This window comes from Bos grunniens, chromosome 21, assembly GCF_055505025.1.
Source record: "Bos grunniens cultivar Pamir isolate PY7600 chromosome 21, Bosgru_T2T1.0, whole genome shotgun sequence".
Classification (NCBI taxonomy): Eukaryota; Metazoa; Chordata; class Mammalia; order Artiodactyla; family Bovidae; genus Bos; species Bos grunniens.
The window spans coordinates 68,649,295-68,672,800 of record NC_141185.1 but is presented as its reverse complement, the minus strand read 5'-3'; the positions used below and the strand labels follow the sequence as shown (position 1 = coordinate 68,672,800).

General features: G+C 37.8%; 2 protein-coding genes and 1 long non-coding RNA gene across 7 annotated transcripts; all 3 read left to right on the top strand.

Annotated features, from left to right (window-relative positions):
- Window positions 1-21,386, top strand: SNURF (SNRPN upstream open reading frame). Of its 3 annotated transcripts, XM_086364975.1 has the most exons (4): window positions 1-115; window positions 5,974-6,069; window positions 9,315-9,440; window positions 21,351-21,386. In XM_086364975.1, the coding sequence occupies exons 1-3, from the start codon at window positions 90-92 to the stop codon at window positions 9,418-9,420; spliced, it is 228 nt and encodes a 75-aa protein (XP_086221101.1). In that variant the 5' UTR covers window positions 1-89; the 3' UTR covers window positions 9,421-9,440; window positions 21,351-21,386. The 3 variants fall into 3 exon arrangements, with proteins under 3 accessions (XP_086221101.1, XP_086221100.1, XP_086221102.1); XM_086364974.1 differs by lacking the exon at window positions 21,351-21,386 and having other exon boundaries at window positions 9,315-9,468; XM_086364976.1 differs by lacking the exon at window positions 21,351-21,386 and having other exon boundaries at window positions 1-103.
- LOC147349935 (uncharacterized) lies at window positions 1,282-2,770 on the top strand. 2 transcript variants are annotated; one of them, XR_015150186.1, is made up of 2 exons: window positions 1,282-1,674; window positions 2,566-2,770. It is a non-coding gene; the product is annotated as an uncharacterized LOC147349935 (long non-coding RNA). The 2 variants fall into 2 exon arrangements; XR_015150187.1 differs by lacking the exon at window positions 1,282-1,674 and adding an exon at window positions 1,913-2,050.
- Window positions 17,199-23,404, top strand: SNRPN (small nuclear ribonucleoprotein polypeptide N). 2 transcript variants are annotated; one of them, XM_086364959.1, is made up of 7 exons: window positions 17,199-17,781; window positions 18,561-18,712; window positions 21,351-21,462; window positions 21,921-22,073; window positions 22,502-22,640; window positions 23,008-23,133; window positions 23,240-23,404. In XM_086364959.1, exons 2-7 carry the CDS (start codon window positions 18,582-18,584, stop codon window positions 23,275-23,277), a joined length of 699 nt encoding a protein of 232 aa, XP_086221085.1. In that variant the 5' UTR covers window positions 17,199-17,781; window positions 18,561-18,581; the 3' UTR covers window positions 23,278-23,404. The 2 variants fall into 2 exon arrangements, with proteins under 2 accessions (XP_086221085.1, XP_086221084.1); XM_086364958.1 differs by having other exon boundaries at window positions 17,204-17,344.
- Window positions 23,405-23,506: the final 102 nt, after the last annotated feature.

The window sequence follows — 23,506 nt, the reverse complement described above, 5'->3', positions numbered from 1 at the left end:
GGAGTGGTGCCGTGGCGGTGGAGCAGCGCAGCGTAGTCTGCCAGCCGGAGATGCGTGACGTTGTGTTCTGAGGAGCGGCCAGCGGCGCGATGGAGCGGGCCAGGTCAGCCGTGTGGTGGGCAACATTTTTTTTTTTTTAATCATCCTGAGCTTCCAGAACTAGAAGTATTTCGGTATTTACTGGGGATCTGGGCTCTCAAGTTCTTTGTTCGGTGGCCGGATGGAACTTCTGGAGGCTTGGGGCTGGACTGACTCTCCCGACCGTGTTTTGTCAGGTCTTGGGGGTATCTGCACCGTCATGTTGCACCCCCTAAGATTCTCTGATTCTTTGTTCCGGTGGTTGAGGCCGCGACCGCGGCTGGCCACGATGCAACAGTCGGGGGAGGGCGCGGTTAGCGGCGTCCACAGCTGCCGTGTCCACGGAGGTGCTGATGTGTGGCAGCAGCGGGAGGGAGTGGTTGTGGTGGTCCCCGCGGCATTGATGAGGAAGGGGCGACGGAGTGGTCGCGGTGGCCATGGTGGCGGCTTATTGAGGGGGCGGCCGAGAGACTGCGCTGCCCGTGGGGGGTGTAGGGGGCAGAGGGAGCGTGGTGGGGTCCCTCTGTGGCCTCGGTATGTGGGGGTGGTGGGGTGCCGGCAATGGTGGGGGCATGACAAAGAAGTCTTGCGACATGGCCGCAAGAGGTGAGTGGGTGGGGGCATGCGGGTGGAGGAGGCCATCTGTTTGAAGAAAAGAGAGAACTGTTCAGTGTTCTTGTCACCGGCAGTGGTCTTAGAGTTTGAATAGTGCAGCAAAACTACTCTGTCCCTAAATTGAAGGGGTGGCTGCAAAAATGTCTGGTCCTTATATACTTGATGCCTTTAGATATCTCCCATTTGTGAGCTTGGTGTAAGAGGAGGGATGTGGTATTCACAGCCCATCTAATGCATGGGACCTGCCAGGTTCTGGGATGTGACAGCCAGAGGAGTTTCTTGTTCGCATGCATTTTCCCTGCGTTTGGAACGAGAGTTTCGAAGGCCAGCTCAGGAGTGTGGGGGTCGGTGTGGCATCACAACCTTTGTGCGGCTCTGCGAAGATGGCGGCCACCGCAGCTGTGCGGCTCTGCGCAGGCGCGGAGTGGGGGCTCGGCCCTCCCCATGGTGCCGCAGTGTGGGAGGGGCGGTCCTGCGGCCTGCAGGCGGGGAGTCGGCCGCGCCCTCCGGAGAGCCGTGCGCAAAGCGGGAGAGGCGGACTGGGCGGGGGGGGCGGGGGGGGCGGGGGGGGGGAGGGGAGGGGAGGCTGCCGCACCCTGGTGCTGCAGTAGGGAAGGTGTGGGCTCGGGGTGCGCAGGCGCGTCAGTGATGACACCACCTCTGCTGTGCACTGGGGGAGGGGATTTGTGCAGCTTCCGCTGTGTGGGGTGGCCCGCTACCCCCTACATCTACGTCCCCTGTCCCTGTCTCTTCCCTGCTCTGCTGGAGTGGGCTTAGGGGAGGAAGGGCACAGGTTTGGGCAGCCTCTGCCTTATAAGTCACCTCTTCCCTGCAGTGCCATGGTAGAATGGAGCAGGTAGGCCAGAGAGTTGCACGATTTTTCCATCCTGTGCCTGCCTGAAATGTCAGGGCAGCTGCACTGTGCTCCTGGCCTTCTCTTACCTTTTTAAGGGAGAGGTGCGGGCTTGGAGGCCAAGAGAGGTGAGTGCATTCTGGGATTCACTACTCTACTTAAAAGACAGCCTCCATCACTGGTGCAGGAGCTTTTTCAGTTTTGTTCATTTGCCTTAGGTGGTACTGTGAGCAGTCTTAATTGTTTGCTGTATTAAGTGGATTAAGTTAGCCTTTTAGACAACTCTCATCCCTTTAATCTCTGATTTCAGTTTCCCAGATTATATAATTCTATAGCTACATTTCCCTGACCTGTCTGTCCTATTTCTTGATTGCTAGATAATCCATTGGTGATGTTACCTTTATAATATCCTTAAATCAGGGGATCAAGACTTCTCTAGGACTCTTGGGAACTGAGGTCTATGAATTGTTTGTTCAAGGAGAACAGCAGAGAAAAATGTAGAATGTGAGTCCTGGGTGTATCTGGGATTAGTGAATTGTTGCCCTTAATTGGACTTTTTAAAAAATTTGGAATATATTTGCTTTACAATATTGTGTTAGTTTCTGCTGTACAGCAACTTCACAGTTGCTAATGTGTTCAGCTATGTGTGTACATATCCCCTTCCTCTTGATTTTTTAATTATTATTTTTGTTCCATTATTTTTGAAGTTGGAGCTGCTATGAATATTCGCTGAGAAGGGGTAATTAACAAAATACTATGGTTATTGTATTACTATTCCCATACTTTGATTTGGGGGGACATTTTTAAGGGTTTTCCTTGCAGAATTTTGATGTGCTTGCCTTTTATACTCATTTATCACAAACAGTACGCCTGCTTGTGTGCCCCATTAGAATGTAATTAAGGGAAATGTAAATTAAGCTTTGGAAGCTTTGTTCTGGAATTATTTTCTAGTAGCTCGAAAAATAGGACTCTGGTATTTTGTGATACTTATGATTTGCATTTTCTTTTTCTGCTTGTAGGAAGATACTGCTTCAAATATGAACATCTGATCATTTGGCCCTTTGCGAGATGAGAGTGCATCATCCTGGTCCGCCATTTTGTAGTCTTGCCCTCTGACTTAGGACCTCAATATGGCGGACCCTGTGGAAAGACCTGAAGTTTGAAGGTCTCTGTCCTGCCTTGTGAATATTTGGCATAGTACCACAGCTTTTTGAGAATGGGAAAGGAATATGAGCCCTGTCTGAAGTTTAGAGCAAGGACTGTGTGTTGCTTTCTAAGGCAAGGTACTTTGAACATGAGTTGTTGATGGTTAAGGCATCATCCTTCGCTAGTACGAGTGGGCAAAGAAGTTTTATTTTCTGGTTCCTGGGTGCTGGCTGGCTCAGAATTCTCTTTGATTCTAAAGGTTTTGTTTTTGGAGACACTGATTTACATGTTAGTGGGGAGATCACACCCTGGGATTACCTCACATTATCTTTGTGTTTTTTAATTTTTATTTCTCATTCTTGAGATCTTAGTCATTGAGTTATTACTTTCGGGGGGAGGGGCGTGTAAGGAATCCTGAATATTTGATAGACTATTAGGAAAAAACCCTATCATATCTCATCATCTTTGGCTTTTTCAGTATATTTTCAAATTTGTTGTTGTTTTAGTTGCTAACTCGTGTCTTGACTTTTTTGGGACTCCATGGATGATAGCCAGGCTCCTCTGTCCATGGGATTTATTAGGCAAGAATACTGGAGTGGGTTGCCATTTTCTTCTCCTGGGGATCTTCTCAGGGATTGAACCGGAGTCTCCTGTTTGGCAGGTGGCTTCTTTACCGTGGAGCCATCTGAGAAGCCCATATTTCCAGATTAGTATTAATTTTTTAATGAAAGGGATTTTGGAGTGAAAAATTACCATTGTGTACATGTAGCATTTTTTTTTCTCCTTAAATGCTGAATTTTCTGAAATGTTGGCTTCTGGGTTGGAAATGCAGTTAGGGACATTACAAATGTACATATGTGTATTTAGAACAAAGTTCAAAATAAAGCTGTTCGTCACTGATTTTGCAAGTAGCTTTAAAAATCTTTGAAAATGAAAAAGATACCTTTATATACTGATTGTTTTCTCAATTGAACACAGACCTTCAGGTTACATAAAGGAACTGAAGATTTTTTCTGAGGGGTGGGATGGATAATGGGGTACTCTCAGTTAAGCTTTGATTAATCATAATGGGTGGTCTATGACAAAGCAGAAGTCTACAGTAAAGCAGAGGTTTATAATTCCTTTTACTGTATTAATGTATTAGTAAATATGTTTGAAACTACCATCTTATGTATCAGTATTTCATCCTTTTTTGTGACTGAATGACATTCCATTGTATGGATATATACCGTACCACACCGTATTTTGTTTATGCATTCATCATTTATACTTTGGGTTATTTCTATTTTTGGCTATTACAACTAACACTGCTAGGAACTTTCATGTTCAAGTTTGAGTTTTTGTTTCACTCCAAGCTTGGAGTGGAAATACTGGGTCACATGTTAATATGCTCAACATTTTTAAGAAATGCCAGAGTTGTGTCATTTTTCATTTCTCCAGTTTCTCCACATCCTACTCCTGTGGTGTAAAGTGGTGTTTGTGGTTTTGATTTGTGTTTTCCTAACGACCCTCATATTGAGTGTCTTTTCTTCTGTTAAGGGAAATTTTTATGCTTTTGGAAAGCAATCTGTTTGAATCCTTTATTCATTTTATTTTTTGTAATTTATTTATTTCATAGCTGTGCTGGGTCTTCGTTGTTGCACAGGCTTTTCTCTAGTTGTGGTGAGCTGGGGCTATTCTCTTTAAGTTGGAGTGCAAGGTCTTCTCTTCTGTGTCTTCTCTTGTGCAGGCCAGCACTAGGGCATGTGGGCTTCAGTTTTTTCTGTTCCTGAGCTCTAAAGCACAGGCTCAAAAGTTGTGGTGTAGGGATTTAGCAGCTTCATGGTCTGTATGTGGGATCTTCCCATACCAAGTATGGAACTTGTGTCTTCTGCTTTGGCAGGTGGATTCTTTACCACTGAGCCATCAGGGAAGCCCCCTTTACTCATTTTAAAATTGAGTTTTGTTACTATATTATTGAGTTGTAAGAGATCTTTATCTCTTTCTAAATTAGAGTTCTTTACATCTGGAGGAGGAAATGGCAGCCCACTCCAGTATTTTTGCCTAGAGAATCCCATGGACAGAGGAGCCTGGCGGGCTACATGTAGTCCATGGGGTCGCAAAAAGTTGGACACGACTGAGCGACTAATATTAATACTATATATATTCTGGATAAAAGACTTTAATCCCATGTATAATTTGCATATATTTTCTCCCATGCTTCTAATTGTTTTTCTAAGTGTCTTTTGAATCAAAGATTTTTCACTTTTGGTGAAATCCTATGGATTTCTGTTTCTGTTAGGTACTTTAGGTGTCATAATCTAAGAAAGCATTACCTAATCAAAGGTCCAAAAATCAAGGAGATTAGCAAAGGTTTTTTTTTTTTTTAATGATCTTTCCTACTGCTTGATTAGAACATTAAAGTTTTTGAAGCAAATCCGGGGTTATTGTTAAACTCTTTTGTTTATTTTGCGTAATCTAATATGAAACCTAAAATAGCATGGGTTCAGGAAATTGTCTTTTGGAATGTGTCCTTTGAAATCTGCCTGTGAAATACTACATTGCATGACTTGTGTAAAATGCCTTTCCTTATCTCTGTTTTGAGTTGGACATTTTAAAATTTCAGTTCCTGTAGTTTCTAGTCTGTGACCCAAGTGCTGAACAGATTTCCTGTTCAGATCCTTTGAGCAGCCATTTTGTGAGCTATTCTGCGGATTATACTGTCAGTGGCTATGTTTTTTTTTTCTTTAAGCATTTTTAAAATTTCTTGTTTCTCAAATTCTAAGAAGGAAGCATTCACACGAGAGATTGCTTAGACATTTCGTAATTTAAATTTTATACTTTATTCCACTATACAGAGGATCTATCATAATAAAATACTTTTCAAATAATTTTTGGAATCAATGTTGCCACTTTTTCAGATGTATGTACATTTATTTTTGTGTAAATATATCTAAATATATAGTGTTATATCTGTATATGTGAGTATATGTAGAAATACACAGTTTTGCTTAATTTTTTGATATTTTTCCTTTGACGTTTCCTGCTGTCAAGGGGAATCTAAAGGGATAAAGTAGTTTTGGGCTAGATTCTGACCATTGATGGATAAAGATCTTCTAATATTTAATTCTACCTTTGTCAGTTGTATTGATTTGTAATTGGTATATATCACCATACCTTGCTTTAATTAGATTAGACGGAGTTTAAAAATTCCATTTTACTAGATACATGTATAATCTTTAAGTAAGTGGTTATTTCAGAAATTGATGAGGTCTATAAAACAAATCCCCTTTCTACCTCAGGGACCGTTTACACTTGAGACGGACTACAGAACAGCACGTACCAGAGGTGGAAGTCCAAGTCAAACGTAGAAGGACAGCCTCACTGAGCAACCAGGAGTGAGTACAGTCAGGCCCTGAGAACCAATTTAGGGCATTTTCAAAGTGGAACAAAGTATGCTGCCACAGGGAATTTAAATGAATTTAATTAATGAAAGAAGCTTGTGCATGTTATATTGATACAGTAAAAAAGCAATTAAATCATCCATAACCATGTTGTCCTAACTTTACTTTTGCTAATGTGTAGGTAACATGGTATGTTCATAAAGTTCTACCTCCTTCAGCATACTTATATTAAAGTTGTTTCTGCTTTATTATTTGTTACACTTCTGTTGTGCTTGCCAAATGTTCTGTGCTTTGAAGAGATGTAAATTTATGTATTCATGTTTGCTCTGCAGTCTTTAGAATTTTTTAGTTAGTGCATTTAAAATGTATACATTTTTCTCAATTTAGGATATGAATGTGTTTCTAGAAGGAGCATTTCAATTAAAACTATATTAATATTTCTAAAGAGTCACAACTTAGCAGCTAAAACAATAACAATGACATGATACATACTGAATCTACATTGGGTCTTGTGCACTTTGTTATTACGACAAATCTTGATAGTTATCAGTGGTAAAATTGTTTTTCTTTCCTAAAGCTGTTACTTTTCAAATTGTATTGCTGTTACTAATACAGGAATATAATTTTCTCATAAAACATGTAATTTTGAGATACACAGTATCAAATATCACTAGTCCATTCCCCTCCCTGTCCATTCTCCCCAGAGATAAATCCTCAGGTAGTTTGATCTCTTATCATTTCAGACCTTTTAATATGCATTCATGTATACACATATGGAGTGTGTGTGTGTTTGTGTGTCTAGGCATGTTTGTTTATATACAGAAGATTTATTCTGTAATAATATGCCTTGGGAGTCTTTCCATGTCAGGTGTTCTATAATAACATTATCATTATTTTACTAATGGATATTTAGGTTGTTTGCATTTCTTAGTTATTGCAGTGAATAAAGGAGCAGTCAATCTGAAAATTAATATTACAGTTGTCTTTTGAATAATGAGGGAGTTGGGTTGCAGTCCCCCACATAGGCAAAAATCCCCATATATCTTTTGAGTCCCCCCAAATTGAACTGTAAATGGCCTCTTGTTGACTAGAAGCGTTACTGATAATATAGACAGTTGACTGAACAACATTTTTATGTTAAATGTATGTCTATATACATTTTACGTGTTCATGACATACCTTTCTTTTTTTGATGTTTCTAGGCTCTGGCTTGTCTGTAAGTTTTTCAAAATGTCAAAAATTTCAAAAAAAAAAAATCTCCAATATATTTATTGGGGGAAAAAACACATATAAGTAGACCCACACAATTCAGACTTTTGTTTAAGGGTCAACTGTTATTAATATTTATTTGTATTTTATTCCACTTCTTCAAATATGAAGTTTTTTACAGAAATTATTATACAACGTGGGTAGCATTTTGTATCTTATTTTTGTTATTTGCTCGTTTAATATGTGGGGAAATTTCAGTATTTTGCATATTTAAAATTATTGGCAAGGCAAAAAGATTTCTCCATTTTCCCATGTCTGTTTTATTTTACTTATTCTTCAGACTTCGTTATTCTTTCCTTTATTAAACTTTGAAAAGGAATACTTTGAGTGAATATTTTATATAATTTATGATAGGCATTTGCCTGTTTTCTTTTACATGGTAATGCCATTTTTTTCCTCTCCAGAATCTCTAGAAATAACTTGAGGTAAATTAGAGATTGCGGCAGAGATATGGGTGGAGGAGATTTCTTGGGAGAGGATCTTTGTTAGTGAGTGAAGGTTCTGTTACATTTGTTATATTTTATTAGAGCCTTTATCCAGTGTAACATTAGTGTGAATCATCAGTATAATAGGTGGTCATATGGTAATCTTCTAAAAGCCTGCTTTAGGTTTCACTCATTTGTCCATACCTATGGAAATACTTCATTGCTTTTGAAGAAGAGACAACTTCATTTTCCTGATGTCTGTTGTATATGTTACGTATAAATACTAGGAGGTGCTGAACTAGAATCTGAGGGTAATTTTGCATTGGAAAAATAATATAATTTCCCCAACCACCTTTGTCCACTTTGATAATAGGTGGATCATAGAAACAGGTAAGCAGTATAAATATTCTGTTCTCTAAGCCCAGCTTTTAACCTGAGCCATCTAGTTAGCTTTAGCTCTGGTGTGATCCCTGAGGCCCACCAGGAATAACAAAGACACTCCTATCACTTGTTAAACTCAAAGGATTAGAGATTACCTTCTAGGAACCATGGACAAAGTCCAGGCTAATTCTTTATGTTGTTGTTCAGTTGCTTAGTCATGTCCCACTCTTTGTGACCCCGTGAACTGCAGTTAAAAATCTTATTTTAAAAGTATAGAAATAGTGGAAAACCATTTATCACAGTCCCATTTTCAATTCTAGCTGTTACTGAATATTTTCATACATATGTACTTATCAACTGCCTGCTAGTGCAGGAAGTAAGAGAAATGGGTTCCATCCCTGGGAAGATCCCTTGGAGGAGGACACGGCAACCCTCTCCAGTATTCTTGCCTGGAGAATCCCATGAAGAGAGGAGCCTGGCGGGCTAAGGTCCACAGGGTCACAAAAAGTTAGACACAACTAAAGTGACTTAGTATACAAGCACATACTTACAATGAGGGCAGTTTGTTGGCTGGTGATTTATTTATGCTTGTCTTGTTAGCCAGCAACCTGTGTAATTTCCTGTATCTCTTATCCTCAGGATCAGATTCACAGCCAGATAGAGTCCTATTCATAGGTAGGAATATGTTGAGTATTTTTCCAGAATTCCCTGATAACTAAAGGATGGTAGATTTACATAGTCTGAGAGCCTAAGTAGCTTGGAAGTTCTTTGTTTCAGTTAGTAATTTCTTGTCAGCATAAATAACTATCTTAAAATGTCTCATTGGAAATACCTTAACCAATACCCTACCTCCCTAGGGGTTAAAGAGTTGTTTCCAGATTAGAAATGGTTATTATACTCTTGGTTCTTTTATAGGGCATTTTAAACCAAAAGAGCTCTTTTTTTCCTTTTTTTAAGTTCCTTGGTAATATCACCAAAGAGGGTAAGTATCCATCAGTTCTTGTACCTTCGTTTTTTCAGAGAGTCTCTTCTTTTATAATTTGTTCATAATGTAATGGTATGCTCTGAACCTTGAGGATTAAATGTAAGGGTCTTTTCATATTTGCATTGTTAACTACATAGGCAAATGTCTTTTCATTTATGTGTTTTGTGCTCTTGTCTTAGGTGTCACGTGTACCTGAGGCGATCTCAGCAGCAGCAAGTACCTGTGGTGGATTTCCAGGCAGAACTGAGACAGGCATTCTTAGCTGAGACACCAAGAGGTGGTTAAAGCAGTATTGGAACACCAAGGTAGATGATTTCAAGAGAAAAATAAAAACAGGTTATAGCTGATGAAATCATAAACAACTAATTAAAGGGTAGGATGTTTGGAGGTCATTTAATTATTTGGGATATATTCAATTTCTTTTCTTTAAAGGCTTCATACAAATATAAACACATAGCAGAAAGTTTTAAATAGTAAAAGCAGTACCTTAATGCTCTCACCCTGAAAGACTTTTGTCATGAGTTACTTTCTAGACAATGTAGTCTTTTCTTTTTAGGTAGTTTTATTCATATTTAGCTTGTACTGCTTTTCACCTTAATGTAAGAAAAGCATTTCATTATGAATAGTTGCTGAATATCCTGCTAATGTTTTATAATTCCTTTCTGTGAGAATTTTATTTTTTCTGCTGATAGTTTGAAATGAAGCTTCAGTAATTTGCTTTTTGGAAAACATTAGATAGGATCATTTCCTTGGATATGCAGATGTAAAAATAAATCAAGGAATTTGAAATGAAGGTTCATGTTCTAAATTATATTATCAATTATTAGTCTTTATTGCCATGAGAAAGTATAGTGCCAGGTACACTTTCATCTGCATTAATTATGTCAATTACATATAATTTATTTCTATTAGATTAGAAATACACATCACATCCATTAGCAGATGAGAAGCTAAATATTTTCCCAGGCTTATTTACTAGTTATTTTTTGTTTTCTTTTCTCATATTTTGTTACCCATTTTTTGGATCATCTGACGTGTAAGAAAACTATTAACCCATGATTTGTCAGTGTTATGTAGATTTATTTACAGTGTCTTTTTGTGTTAGTTGCTTAGATTTTTAGAAAATTGCAATTAATTTTGATTACTTTATTTTTCCTTTCTTAAGTTTAAGATTTGAATGACCTAAATTCAAAGGGTTTAATATGTGCTTTTCAGAAACTAAGAGAGGAAAGAAGTTTATAGATGAGTTTTCTTCTAGATTTTCTTTATTTCTATTTCAGAGTATAACCCCACAACTCAAATTAATTAGGCTTGTTTATGGCCATCATTTCAAAAGGAAAAACCCTCCCCTACTAAATTCTTTACCCAGCATTCTGCAGTACTTGCCTGGACTTGATTGCAAGACAGTAGCATTGATTTCAGACAGTGGAATCTGGTAATTGTCCTCAGCTGTCCCCCAGAGTAAGAACATTTTTACATGAATAAGTGTGCATAATTGATTTTTTAACCAAGAATTCTTTGGCCCTTTAGTATAGTTTAGATACTGTTGCAAGTTCCTGTATAGTATTATTTAAATCATAATTATGATCTGCAAGTAGAGTAATTTTCCAAGTTTTAATTGCTAGTTTCATCTAAATAGTACTAGTTACTAGAATTATTTTACAGCAAGAGTCGGTAAAGTATCTGACTCATTTATTGCCTGTTTTTATAAATAAAAATTTTGTTATCACAGCCATATCCATTTATTTACATACAGCCTGTGAATATTATTGACAGTACAGTGGCAGATGGGAGTATTCATGACAGATTGAATGGCAGGCAAGGCCTACAATATTTATTATCTTTCCCTTTAAAAGAAAAAGTCTGCTAGTCTCTTAGAGAACCACTTTCAAAGATGAAAACATAAGGTGGAGCCAGTAGGGGAGTGTTGGTACTATAGAATGTGGTAAAGGGAAAGGTATTGTAAGGAGAGTAGATGAAGTAAACATTGCAGAGTAGAGAATCAGATGAATTTGGCCATAAGGGTCTTCTTAAAGTCTGCTATACATGTAAATGGGTAAAGACATTTAAACAATTGATAATGTTTTCTTTTTCATTATAAAAATGTAAAGCATGAGTGATAGCCAAGAAAAATGGGAAAGTAAACCACAGATTTTAAATAGCCATGTTTCAACCATAGTGGGATTTTTTTTTTTTCTTTCATTTTACCCATTTGCTTTTCTTTTGAAAACATAGTTGTAATCATGCTTTTAAACTACCCTACTTATGTATATCATTAATGTTCCTTCATTTTATTACATAATCCTCAATATCATTTGTAATGAATAAATGATGGTCCCTTCATGATTTACTTTTCCTTTGTACTTGTGTTTTTTTTTCCCCTAGTTTGCTATGCTATTATGAATATTCTGCATTTTAAAAATACTGTATATTAGGTATTTTAAATTTATTAGGATGAGGATTCAGTTTGGGTATGCAGGGTATAAAAATTAGTAAGTTCTTAAATGTTTTGTTATGTTGCTTTTTAATAACATCATAAGCATTATTTACCATCAAGAATAATTCAGTCAGTTCAGTCACTCAGTCATGTTTTGACTCTTTGCGACTCCGCGGATTGCAGCACACCAGGCTTACCTGTCCATCACCAACTTCCGGAGTCCACTCAAACTCATGACTATTGAGTCAGTAATGCCATCCAACCATCTCATCCTCTGTTTTTCCCTTCTCCTTCTGCCTTCAATCTTTCCCAGTATCAGGGTCTTTTCTAATCAGTCAGTTCTTCGCATCAGGTGGCCAAAGTATTAGAGTTTCAGCTTCAGTGTCAGTCCTTCCAGTGAATATTCAGGACTGATTTCCTTTAGGATTGACTGGTGGATCTCCTTGCAGTCCAGGGAACTCTCAGGAGTCTTCTCCGACACCACAGTTCAAAAGTTCAAGAATAATTACTACAGTGATAATTTCTTAGTACCACCTTTGATGTCTCTTTTTTCCCCTTTGACAAACACTTTCCAAAATGGAAAGATTGTTTTCCTCTGGTTTAACTGGCATTGCTTTGTGGATTAATAGTTTCCACTTAGCTGTGTTTCTCACATTAGAATTTTGTGCATATTTCTTTTTTCTGTGAAGAGTCTATTTTATCAGGTGAATGGGAACTAATACTATACCATTGTTCTGTGACTTCTCATTTTTTGTGTGTTAATTGGCCAAGTCTGACCATCAGATCTTTTGATTTAAGGAAGCTTTACATATTTATGTAGTTTAATCATTTCAAAGTCCATCCTTTTCAAAAGTTTGAGAACACCTCTTTCTGAGGAGTCCCAGGATGTAGTCAGGCCACCTGGACCATTTAGTTGTTTATGTCTGCTTTCATCAGGAAATTTATTATAACTGCTAATTCCTTAGTGCAGTGTAATATTGCTGCTCTTGTTTTTTTTTCCTCTTAAAGCATTTTGTTCTTCTTTGCTGTGGAGATAACATTTGATCACTCTACAAAGTAATACATCTCCTTTCTCTCACAAGGATTCGTGATTAGAGTATGCTGAATTTAGGAATGAGGTATAGCTTTCTAAATTTCAAGTCCATCTCTTTAAGAGAAGCCCATTCTTAACCTCTCCAATTAGTCAAACCCTATTCTGAGTGAAATGTTATCTCCTATTTATATGGATTATTTTATACATAATACATATTTATGTCCCCAGTTCTGTAGGTCTCCATTGCTTTAGTCCATGACTCAAATCCCCAGATGCATTTCTATACATGGTAGTAACATAGTGGTTGTGGGAGGAGTTTGGAACCTCAAACAGGTTAGATGGATAGATAGAGGCCTGACTGGCTTTCTTTTGTGTTCTGATCTACTATACCAGGAAATCTTTGTTTGCATTTGTTGATCTCTTAATAGCTAAGCTGTATGAACCTGGTTTGGTCTGTGTTCACTGAAATGCCAGGCAGGATAAAACATTTGAAATGGGTCTGATTGGGAAATCTGGACTCTGAAATCTTTTGGCACTTGAAGGTAAAATCCCTGACTCTGAATTATAAAATTTCATTGGGGAGGTGACTGACTACAAATTTCCACCTTAAATGCTCATTTGATACTGATTCCCACCGAAAAGTGAAAGTGTTAGTCACTCAGTCACGTCGGACTCTGCGACCTCATGGACTGTTGCCCACTGGGCTGCTATATCCATGGAATTCTTCAGGCAAGAATACTGGAATGGGTAGCGATTCCCTTCTTAGGGGATCTTCCTGATGCCGGGATCGAACTCAGGCCTCCTGCATTGCAGGCAGATTCTTTACTGTCTGATCCACCAGGGAAGCCTATTATGTTAATCTTTATTTCAGAAACCTTTCTGTGATTACATTTCTTTCCTTTAAGTGAAATTTTGAAAATCCATATCCAGCCCTCTTTTTTTCCCCTGGTAATCACTGTCTGTGGCTCATTGTCTAGTAGCATGTCTCCATTTGGGAATAAGGGCCAGGAATACTGTCTTATTGAACATTCAGCTGCTTTTGTTCTTTGGAGGCACTAGTGGCAATATTAAATGTAATCTTAGCAACTTTGAAGATTATTTGACGGTTCAGACAATTTACTGTATAAGAACAGCTTAATTGGTGTATGTTTTATATATCATAAAATTTGCCCAGTTATAAGCAGATTGCCATTACAGCCATTGCCACATGTCCTTTTAGGGTTTTCTGTTGCCTGAGTAAGATCCCTTTGTGCCATTTAATTCATTCCCCAACTCCACCCCCTATTTCAGATAACCACTTAACTTAATGTCTCCATGGATTGCTGAAGATCTTACATCTTAGATATACTATCATAAAAGTGGAAATTGCTAGTGGTTCAAACATATACCAAGGTTTCCTGAGTTTACAGACTACTCTTTTACAGAGAATCCTGTCAGAATTCAGAACATTTAAATTATAGGCCTGAAACTTTCATGTGGATTTGGATTAAAATTACATTTATTTGGGGAGTTTTTCTTCCTCTGCAATTTTCTGGAAGAGTTTGAGCAGGATAGGTGTTCTCTAAACTTTTGATAGAATTTGTCTGTGAGGCCATCTGGCCTTGGGCTTTTGTTTGTTGGAAGATTTTTTATTACAGTTTCAATTTGCATGCTTGTGATTGGTCTGTTCATATTTTCTGTTTCTTCTTGGTTCGGGTTTGGAAGATTATACTTTTCCAAAAATTGATTCCATTTCTTCCAACTTGTCCATATTATTGGCATGTAATTGCTCATACTATTCTCTTATGACCCTTTGTATTTCTGTGTTGTCTGTTGTAACTTCTCCTTTTTCATTTTTCATTTTATTGACTTGAGTCTTCTCCCTTTTGTTCTTGATGGGATCATCAGTTTTATCTTCTCACAGAACCAGCTTTGCAATGAATTTTGCTGTAGTCTCCATTTCTTTTTCATTTGTTTCTTCTCTGATCTTTGTGATTTCTTTCCTTCTACTAGCTTTGAGTTTTTTTGTTGTTGTTATTCTTTTTCTAGTTGACTTTAGGTGTAACATTAGGTTGTTTATTTGACGTCTCTTTTTTCTTGAAGTAGGCTTGTATATAAATTTCCCTCTTAGCACTGCTTTTATTGCGTCCAATAGATTTTGAGTTGTGCTTTCATTGTCATTTGTTTCTAGATGTTTTTTGATTTCCTTTTTGATTTCTTTAGTGATCTGTTGGTTATTCAGAAGCCTGTTGTTTAACCCCCATGGGTTTGTGTTTTTTATAGTACTTTTCATGTAGTTGATACCTAATCTTACAGCCTTATCAGAAAAGATGCTTGAAATGACTTCAACTTTTAAAAATTTACCAAGGGTTTGATTTCTGGCCCAGATGTGATCTATCCTGGAGAATGTTCCATGTGCACTTGAGAAAAAAGTGAAGTTTATTTTTTTGGATGAAATACCCTGTAGATCTCAATTAGGTCTAACTGATCCATTGTATCAGTTAAAACTTGTGTTTCCTTATTGATTTTCTGTCTGGATCATCTGTCCATTGGTGTGAGTGGGATATTTTAAGTCCCCTACCATGTCACCCTGTTACCAAAATCAGACAAAGATGCCATAAAAAAGGAGATTACAGGCCAATTAATGATGAACATGGATGAAAAAATCCTCAACTAAATGCTAGCAAACTGAATCCAACAGTGGGCTTTATCCAGGGATGCAAGGATTCTTCAGTATACACAAATTAGTCAATATGATTCACCATATTAACAAATTGAAAGATAAAAATCACATGATCATCTCAGTACATGCAGAGAAAGCCTTTTACGAAATTAAACACCCATTTATGATTAAAACTCACCAGAGAGTAGGCGTAGAAGGAACATACCTCAACATAATAAAGGCCAATAAAGACCCAACTCAGAGCAAACGTTATCCTCACTGGTGAAAAACTGAAAGCATTTCCTTTAAAGTCGGCAATAAGATGAGTCCACTCTTACCACTCTTATCATTATCATTCAACATAGTTTTGAAAGTCCTAGCCTTAGCAGTCTGAGAAGAAAAAGAAATAAAAGGAATCCAGATTGGAAAAGAAAAAACTACATTTATTGATGGTAGGATTGACTTACAGAAAAAGCTGCACAAAGGATGCATGGTAGTTTGCATGTGGAGAACAAAGCTTGGGAGAGAGATTCTGAGTAATGGTCATTTTATTATTATTATTATTTTTTTTAGAAAACCTAATACCCTCCAAGTTCTCTTTAAAATGTAATGAACTGACATGAAATTTTGCTAATTGTAGGGAAATACTGCCTCTACATTTTACCATTCTTACTGAACTATTTGTATAACTTCATTAAACTCTCTTCTAATCTATTACGGTTTTACACACCATTCTTTTTTTTTATTATGTCATAGATCTTAACCACTATTTAAATGATTTTATTTTCACATAAGAAAATAGATGATTGTAAATTACTTAACCAGGTTACTGTTTGTAAATCTTCTCTATTGAAAACAATGGAGACAACAATCTTACTTGAAATATTTGCATTGTTGAAAGTACAATTAAACTAGATTTTGTTTATGATACTGAGTTACTTTTATGTAAAACCAAAGTGAAAGTGAAGTCGCTCAGTCGTGTCCGACTCTTTGCGACCCCATGGACTGTAGCCTATCAGGCTCCTCCGTCATGGGATTTTCCAGGCAAGAGTGCTGGAGTGGATTGCCATTTCCTTCTCCAGGGGATCTTCCCGACCCAGGAATCGAACCCTGGTCTCCCACATTGCAGGCAGACACTTTACCGTCTGAGCCACCAGGAACATCTATGTAAAACCAAATTCCCATTCATAAAGAACATAATGTGTATGTTTGCTTTTTAAATATAATTAGCAGTTTGAGAGCACTTACTAGTTTTGGCTAGGTTTGGTTCATACTTATTAGAAGCATTTTCTTAAGTTAATCGGGGGGAAATGATTGTATTCTAATGTTTGTTTCTTTGATTACTAAGAAAGTTGACTGTACATACATGTAAGCATTCAGTAGTTGTATGTCACCTTTTGACAAAGGACATCTTAAGCAGGTACGTGATAATATATTACATTCATAGTGAAGAGATATTTCCTAGCATTATTCTGAAGGGACTTTGGCTGGGTGGGGGGAGGTAACATTGTGGTTTAAAGCATTTAGGTGGTTTAGCCAAGGAGCAAAATCTGGGCTAACTCAGGAGGAATTCAAATGGAGAAACTTAGGAATACCAAAATGTTGAAGTTGAGATTACTTGGTATTAACTTGTGACCAGAGAATCAAACACCTTAGAATAAGGATGGAAAAAGAGAATACTATGTTTTGGGAATATTAATAGAAAATTAAGTTTATTTTTGAAACTTTTAAGAATTTCTGTGTAAAATTACATTCAACAAACTGGTAACTTACAGGTGTGCAAAAAATGGGAGATAAGGTCATCAAATAGTGAAATTTGGTGTTTAATTGGTGGGTATAAGAATGAAATAGAGTGATTTTGAGTATCTCAAATAGTACTTTTCATACAAGATTTTCTGCCTGTTTTAAACCATGGTAGATGTGGTGCAGCTTGATCATGCTTTCCTCTGCAGGCTCCATCTACTATTTGAAGCTTCTGCCTCAGCTTGCATTGTTTGTAAGAGAACCTGCGTCATACCTTTATCTGTAGCCTTCCCTTAGGTCTTAAGGATCCTGAAACTTTCCTGTGGACATTGAATTTGGTGGAACAGCAATCATGGTAAGATGTTTATTAGGGTAGAGGGGAGAAAAGCTACTCTCTAAATATATTGGATTTCCAGAGTGTGAGGTGTTTCAGGGTTCTTAATAGGGAATTAATCTATAGTGATGATACCTCATTGCATTAGATAAAAACTGTAGAAAACCTCTGTATGTTGTCCTGTTATAGAGATCTTGCATTGTGAAGAAAGACAGAATTTTTGGTCGTATTTACAGTGGTGAGGAATCACCTGCAGATGGGGGACTCAAGAGGTCAGATTTCAATAGATTGAAAAGTCTACTTTGAAAATGGATGGTCCAGCAAAACCACGGCCGAGGAACAGGCTTGAAATCAGTGGAGAAGAAAAATGGAGGTCTTTGAGACTTGATTGGTACAAAGGAAAGCAGTCTAGAGAGATACAGCATCCTAATCCATTTGGTGGCTCTGTTTAAGTTTAGGTAACCAAGAACATACATTATTAATGGGAAGGATATCCAAAGGAACTGAAAATTAGTTTTTGATGAATGAGAAGAATCTTAGATTTTTACAGTGGTTTGGGGTCTTCCAGAGGGCCACAGTATGGAAATAGTATTTCTGCATATTAAAATTTTAGTGGAGTGGTCACTTGGGATGAAAATCTTTTTAAAAGGGGCCTTAGTGGCACCTTTACAAAAAATTAAGTAAAAGTTTGAGAAACACTGATGAAAGTTCTGAATGATATAAGAGGTGAAGTGTAAACTAGGATAGAGGCCTTTAAAAGAGAACTGAAAAATAATACATTATGTTTACATTGGGTTGACGGAAACTGCAAAGTTTTTGATGGAGATAGAAATTTCCCACCAATTGTCTAGGTGTCTAGTGGGAAAATAGTCCTCAGGATCACGTACTCTGTAGGAGAGTGAGATTTGGGATTCGAATTGGGAAAGGACAGGGATTAGAATGATGGTATGCTAAAAGAGAGAACTGGGTTTGGGAATCTATTGGGGAAATCATATATTTAGGGCAGTGGAAAACTGCATAGGGATTCTGAAAAGTAGACCATTCCATAGAGGAGTATAAGTGGTCCTGGGTCCAAACTTAGTATCCTAAAGGTAAGGTAAGAAAAGATTGACTGCATGATGTTTTTGTTAAGAAAGCAGCCAAATTTGGATTGGTACAGGAGTGGGGAAGAAACAGGAAAGGGTTAGAAAGTAGCTGCAGACAAAGTGATGACTAACTCTTATCTTACTCCTTCCAGACTGTGGGAAAGAGTAGCAAGATGCTGCAGCACATTGACTATAGGATGAGATGTATCCTGCAAGATGGTCGTATATTCATTGGCACCTTTAAGGCTTTTGACAAGCATATGAACTTGATCCTCTGTGATTGTGATGAGTTCAGGAAGATCAAGTAAGGCCACTTTGGGTTTGGGCAGTGGGGTCCTGAGGGAGAGGCAGAACAGTTAAGGGTGAAGGAGGGTAAAGTAAGTAGTTAGGGTACCTGCTGAAGGAGACAGGAAAAATGGCAGTCCTGTCCTGGTCTCATCTCTGAATTGGATGAATCTCCCAGTATTAGAGTCACTGTATCCACACTACTGTTTCATTATTTTTATTTTTTATTTTAATTTTGAAACTACAATTATGAACTGAAACTGAGGAAAAAAGCTGTATGCTACTCTCAGAATAACAATATATATTTATTTAGAAAATTGAGATCGAAGGAATTGTAAGAGTCACAATTACTCTTCATGGTTGAGGACTTGAAATGAGAATAGAATAGTTCAGGCCTGGTCTAGCAGTTGTTCAGCCAGCCTCTTTGCCTGCCCCTTGTTTTGTCTGAACTCACGTGGTCAGTGTTGATTTGGCATCAGCCTCTAATCTCCCTTGCTTATTTGTTTTGGGGGTTTATCCATGCTCTTTCTCCAGAAATAACTTCAATATGCTTGTGCCTTACCTATGACACAATCCTCTTTGCACCTGTGTTTGAGGAACTTCCTGTAACAATAAGAGCGTGGCACTTGGGAGATCCCAGAGCCATTATACTCAATTGACTTTCCATTCAGAGTATTTGGGTTAGTGCTAGTAATATCTCTAGATGTTCAAAATGGTTTTGTTTCAGGCTCTTATCTAGGGGCAGAATTTATATTGACCATTGGCTTGATATCTTCTGTTCCCACAGTTGATGATACATTGTCCAAAAATTTAATTTGACCAATTCACTTAGAAGTTTCTGTATGAAGAGAAAGGTGATGATGCTTTGCCTGCCTGCTATACACATCTGTTCTCAAATCTTAATAGAATCCATAACATATTCCTTGTCTTTTTGTTTTTATTTATTCTTAATTTTCTTCCTGCATATGAAGTTGGATCATTTCAGAAATTCTAGATGATGAATGCTAAGTTAATGATCAATGTTAAGGTTTTGTTTAAATAATCTACATTTTTACTGAAAACGATTTTTAAAAATTACAACTTTGATAAATACTAAAGACAAGTGCTTTGAGAGTGCTTTAGGTGTATCCTTAATTTATGTCTCATTCTTCAGTAAGTTTTAGGGATAATTTCACCTAAATAAGGCACTATCTATATTATATGGTAGAAGCTGTATGCATATATGATTTTTGCTGCTGACACATGAGGAAATTAGACTAACAGAGGTTCAAAAAGTTTTCAAAAAGATTTCCCCTGATTATATCCATGAATACTCAGTCACTTTGGTTGTGTCCGACTCTTTGCCACCTTATGGACTGTAGCCTGCCAGGCTGCTCTGTCCATGAGATTCTCCTGACAAGAACACTGGAGTGGGTTGCCATCTTCCAGAACTCAGACCTACGTCTCTTATGTCTCCTGCATTGACAGATGGGTTCTTTACCACTAGCACCACCTGGGAAGCCGCTTCCCATGGTTATATAGTATGTGGTAAGTCTAGGAATAAGCAGGTGTCTGCTATTAGGCTGTTATTGCCTGTTGCTGTTCTCATCTCTTATTTCAGTTGTCTTGTCATTAGTATTTATTTAGTTAAAAATGATTTAATTCCCATTTTAACATGAAAACTTGAAGTTTCAATGTTGCCTGTCTTCAAAGTCTTAGCCAGTGTTGATCACTTTATAATGATCTCCTTATAATAGAAATAATTGAATTACTGCGTAGTGTATTAGAAAATAATGCTGTATTGTAGGTCAATTATACTTCAGAAACAAACTCAGAAAACAAGATCAAATTTGTGGCTGCCAGAGGCAGGGCATGGTGGAGTGAATTGGATGAAAGTGGTTAAAAATTATGAACTTCCATTTTTAAGGTAATTAGGTACAAGGGATGTAATGCACAGCATGAGAAATGAGATTAACAGTGCTGTATGTTATATATCAAAGTTGTTAAAAGAGTTTTCAAGGAAAAACATTTTTTTTTTTGTATCTGTAAGACATGTTGGAGGTCCACTAAAATTATTGTGGTAGTTATTTCATGAAATAAGTCATTATGCTATACACCTTAAAGTTAACACAGTATGGTTTGTCAGTTATATGTCAGTAAAACTGGAAGGAAAAAGATAAAATTCCAAGTTTTGCTGTCAATAAAGACCCATATGCTGGAAAAGATTGAGGGCAGGAGAAGAGGGTGACAGGATGAGATGATTGGATGGTATCACTGACTCAATGGGCATGAGTTTGAACAAACTCTAGGAGACATTGAAAGATAGCAAAGTATTGTGCTGCAGTTCCTGGGGCCACAGAGTCGGCATGACTTACCAGTTGAACAATAGCAACAACCATTAAAAGAATCCTAGCAATGTTATTTGCATCTGTGTTTCACAAAGAAGAAATTAGTTTTGCTATAGTACAACATTGAGGGAATATTCTGGAAGTTTGGTGTATAGTAGGAAAAGAGCTCACCTTTATATATCGAGTCTAGTTTTCTTTGTTTTTGTCACAACTCAGTAACTGAGCATGACTATCTGGGCATGGATTACTGTCTTGATATGTAATTATCTATAAAAATGTTAGTGAGTCGATCCATAACTTACCATACTAAAATTTTCTTCCCATTTATAGGCCAAAGAATGCTAAGCAGCCAGAGCGTGAAGAAAAGCGAGTTTTGGGTCTGGTGTTGTTGCGTGGGGAGAATTTGGTTTCCATGACTGTGGAGGGACCACCCCCCAAAGATGTAAGAAAGATGTAGGACAGGACAGAACATTAATGTGGGAGGGAATCACAGTATTTGAATTATTTGCTAAATGAGTGTACAACAGAGACAAAGTACACTATACCTTTGTCAAAATGTGCCTGGCACTTGATATAAGTTCTTGTTTGTCTATAATGGGAGATTAAGCGTATTCTAATGAGTTATTCTATGTGCTGACTACAATCTAGTTATGGGTAGGAGTGCTGATTTATTTTCTCTTGATAGGATCGTGAAAAAGTGAAAAATATATGGGCTCCCAATTTGACTAGTATACATCTAGTCTGTAGGATGCTTCTCTTGATGCTATTTTCAATATAGAACCTCATATGAGATAGGTTATATGGTAAAATGTTGAAAAGAGGTAATTATTTAGGAATGATTATTGATAGATAGCTTTCATAAATTTGATTTCAAGCTATATATGTATTTTTTTGTTTCAGACTGGCATTGCTCGGGTACCACTTGCTGGAGCTGCAGGGGGCCCTGGGGTTGGCAGGGCAGCTGGCAGAGGCGTTCCAGCTGGTGTTCCAATTCCCCAGGCTCCTGCTGGATTAGCAGGCCCTGTCCGAGGGGTTGGGGGGCCATCTCAACAGGTGAGGCACCAGGAGTGTTATTGAGAGAAAGTACCTGGAATCTTATACTGAGGAGACTGAAAAAACTGAGTGAACATCCTGTACTGTGTAAAGCAGTATATGCTGTAGAGGGAAGAGGGGTACAAATATACATTATGAAGCCACCATGATAGCAGTAACTCAGCACTGATGAGCGAAGAGGAATATGGATGGATAAACCAGAGTTGAGAATGCAAAGGGCTGATGAAGTTAAAAGCGGACATGTTCATTTTAAAGGAGAGTGTGATAGTGGTGATAGTGCGCCTTAAATGAGAAAAATGGGAGAAGTGCATAATTGCTATAATTACTTTGTGTTTAATAAATAGTGTATGATCAGCCTTTTCTTTTCTGTATTTGAATGATGTGAGGAAGTGTTTATATTTACAGCCTGTCTGTGCGTTCTTTCTCAGGTAATGACCCCACAGGGAAGAGGCACTGTAGCAGCTGCTGCAGTTGCGGCTACTGCCAGCATTGCTGGAGCTCCAACTCAGTATCCACCAGGACGGGGGACTGCACCTACACCTGTTGGTCGAGCAACCCCACCTCCAGGTAAGGAATCGATGGAGAATTTGGTTCTAAAAAGAATTCTAAAAGAATTTGGTTCTTAGATACAGATGTGGATCTGGTAAATAAAATTATGATGACCAAAAGCACTCTTTAAGAAGATACTAAATTAAGGCCCAGCCTAACTCCCTAACTAGGAGCTTGGAATATGTTTTCACTTTTGGCCATTGATTTTTAATGAAAACTATGGACTCTTGAATTGGGATGATCTGCCGTAGCAATGGTCAAGGAGAAATGTGTTCAACTCTTTACTTAGTACCTGGCTTATTTCTTTAACTATTATCTTGTGCTTTATGCTACCATCTTAGCTGATTTATGTGCTTTTTTTTTTTCCTGCCATTTTTCTTTCTAGGAATTATGGCTCCTCCACCTGGTATGAGACCACCCATGGGCCCACCAATTGGGCTTCCTCCTACTCGTGGGACACCAATAGGCATGCCCCCTCCAGGAATGAGACCCCCTCCACCAGGGATAAGAGGTGAGTGAGTATTAATAATTTTCTCAGTGGTACTAGCCAGGCCCCTGAATATTTATGTTTGTCTATTTTTTTATGATCTCATGGAATTTTGCTTTTTCTTTTCAAGGTCCACCTCCCCCAGGAATGCGTCCACCAAGACCCTAGGATACTGTTGATCCTTCTTAGTCACTTTTTGTTCTGCAATGCAGCTTGTGAAATGTGTGAAATGTTTGTGAGCTTTTGTCCCCTCTGCTCCATTAATATTAGCTAATAAATGCATAGAGCAATTAAACTGTGAGGTACTGTTGTACATTTTTTGCCTTTTGATGTTTTTTAGAGGTCAGAGTTAAGATTGGGATTTTTCTGGTCTTGAAGTTATTATGGATGAGGTAAA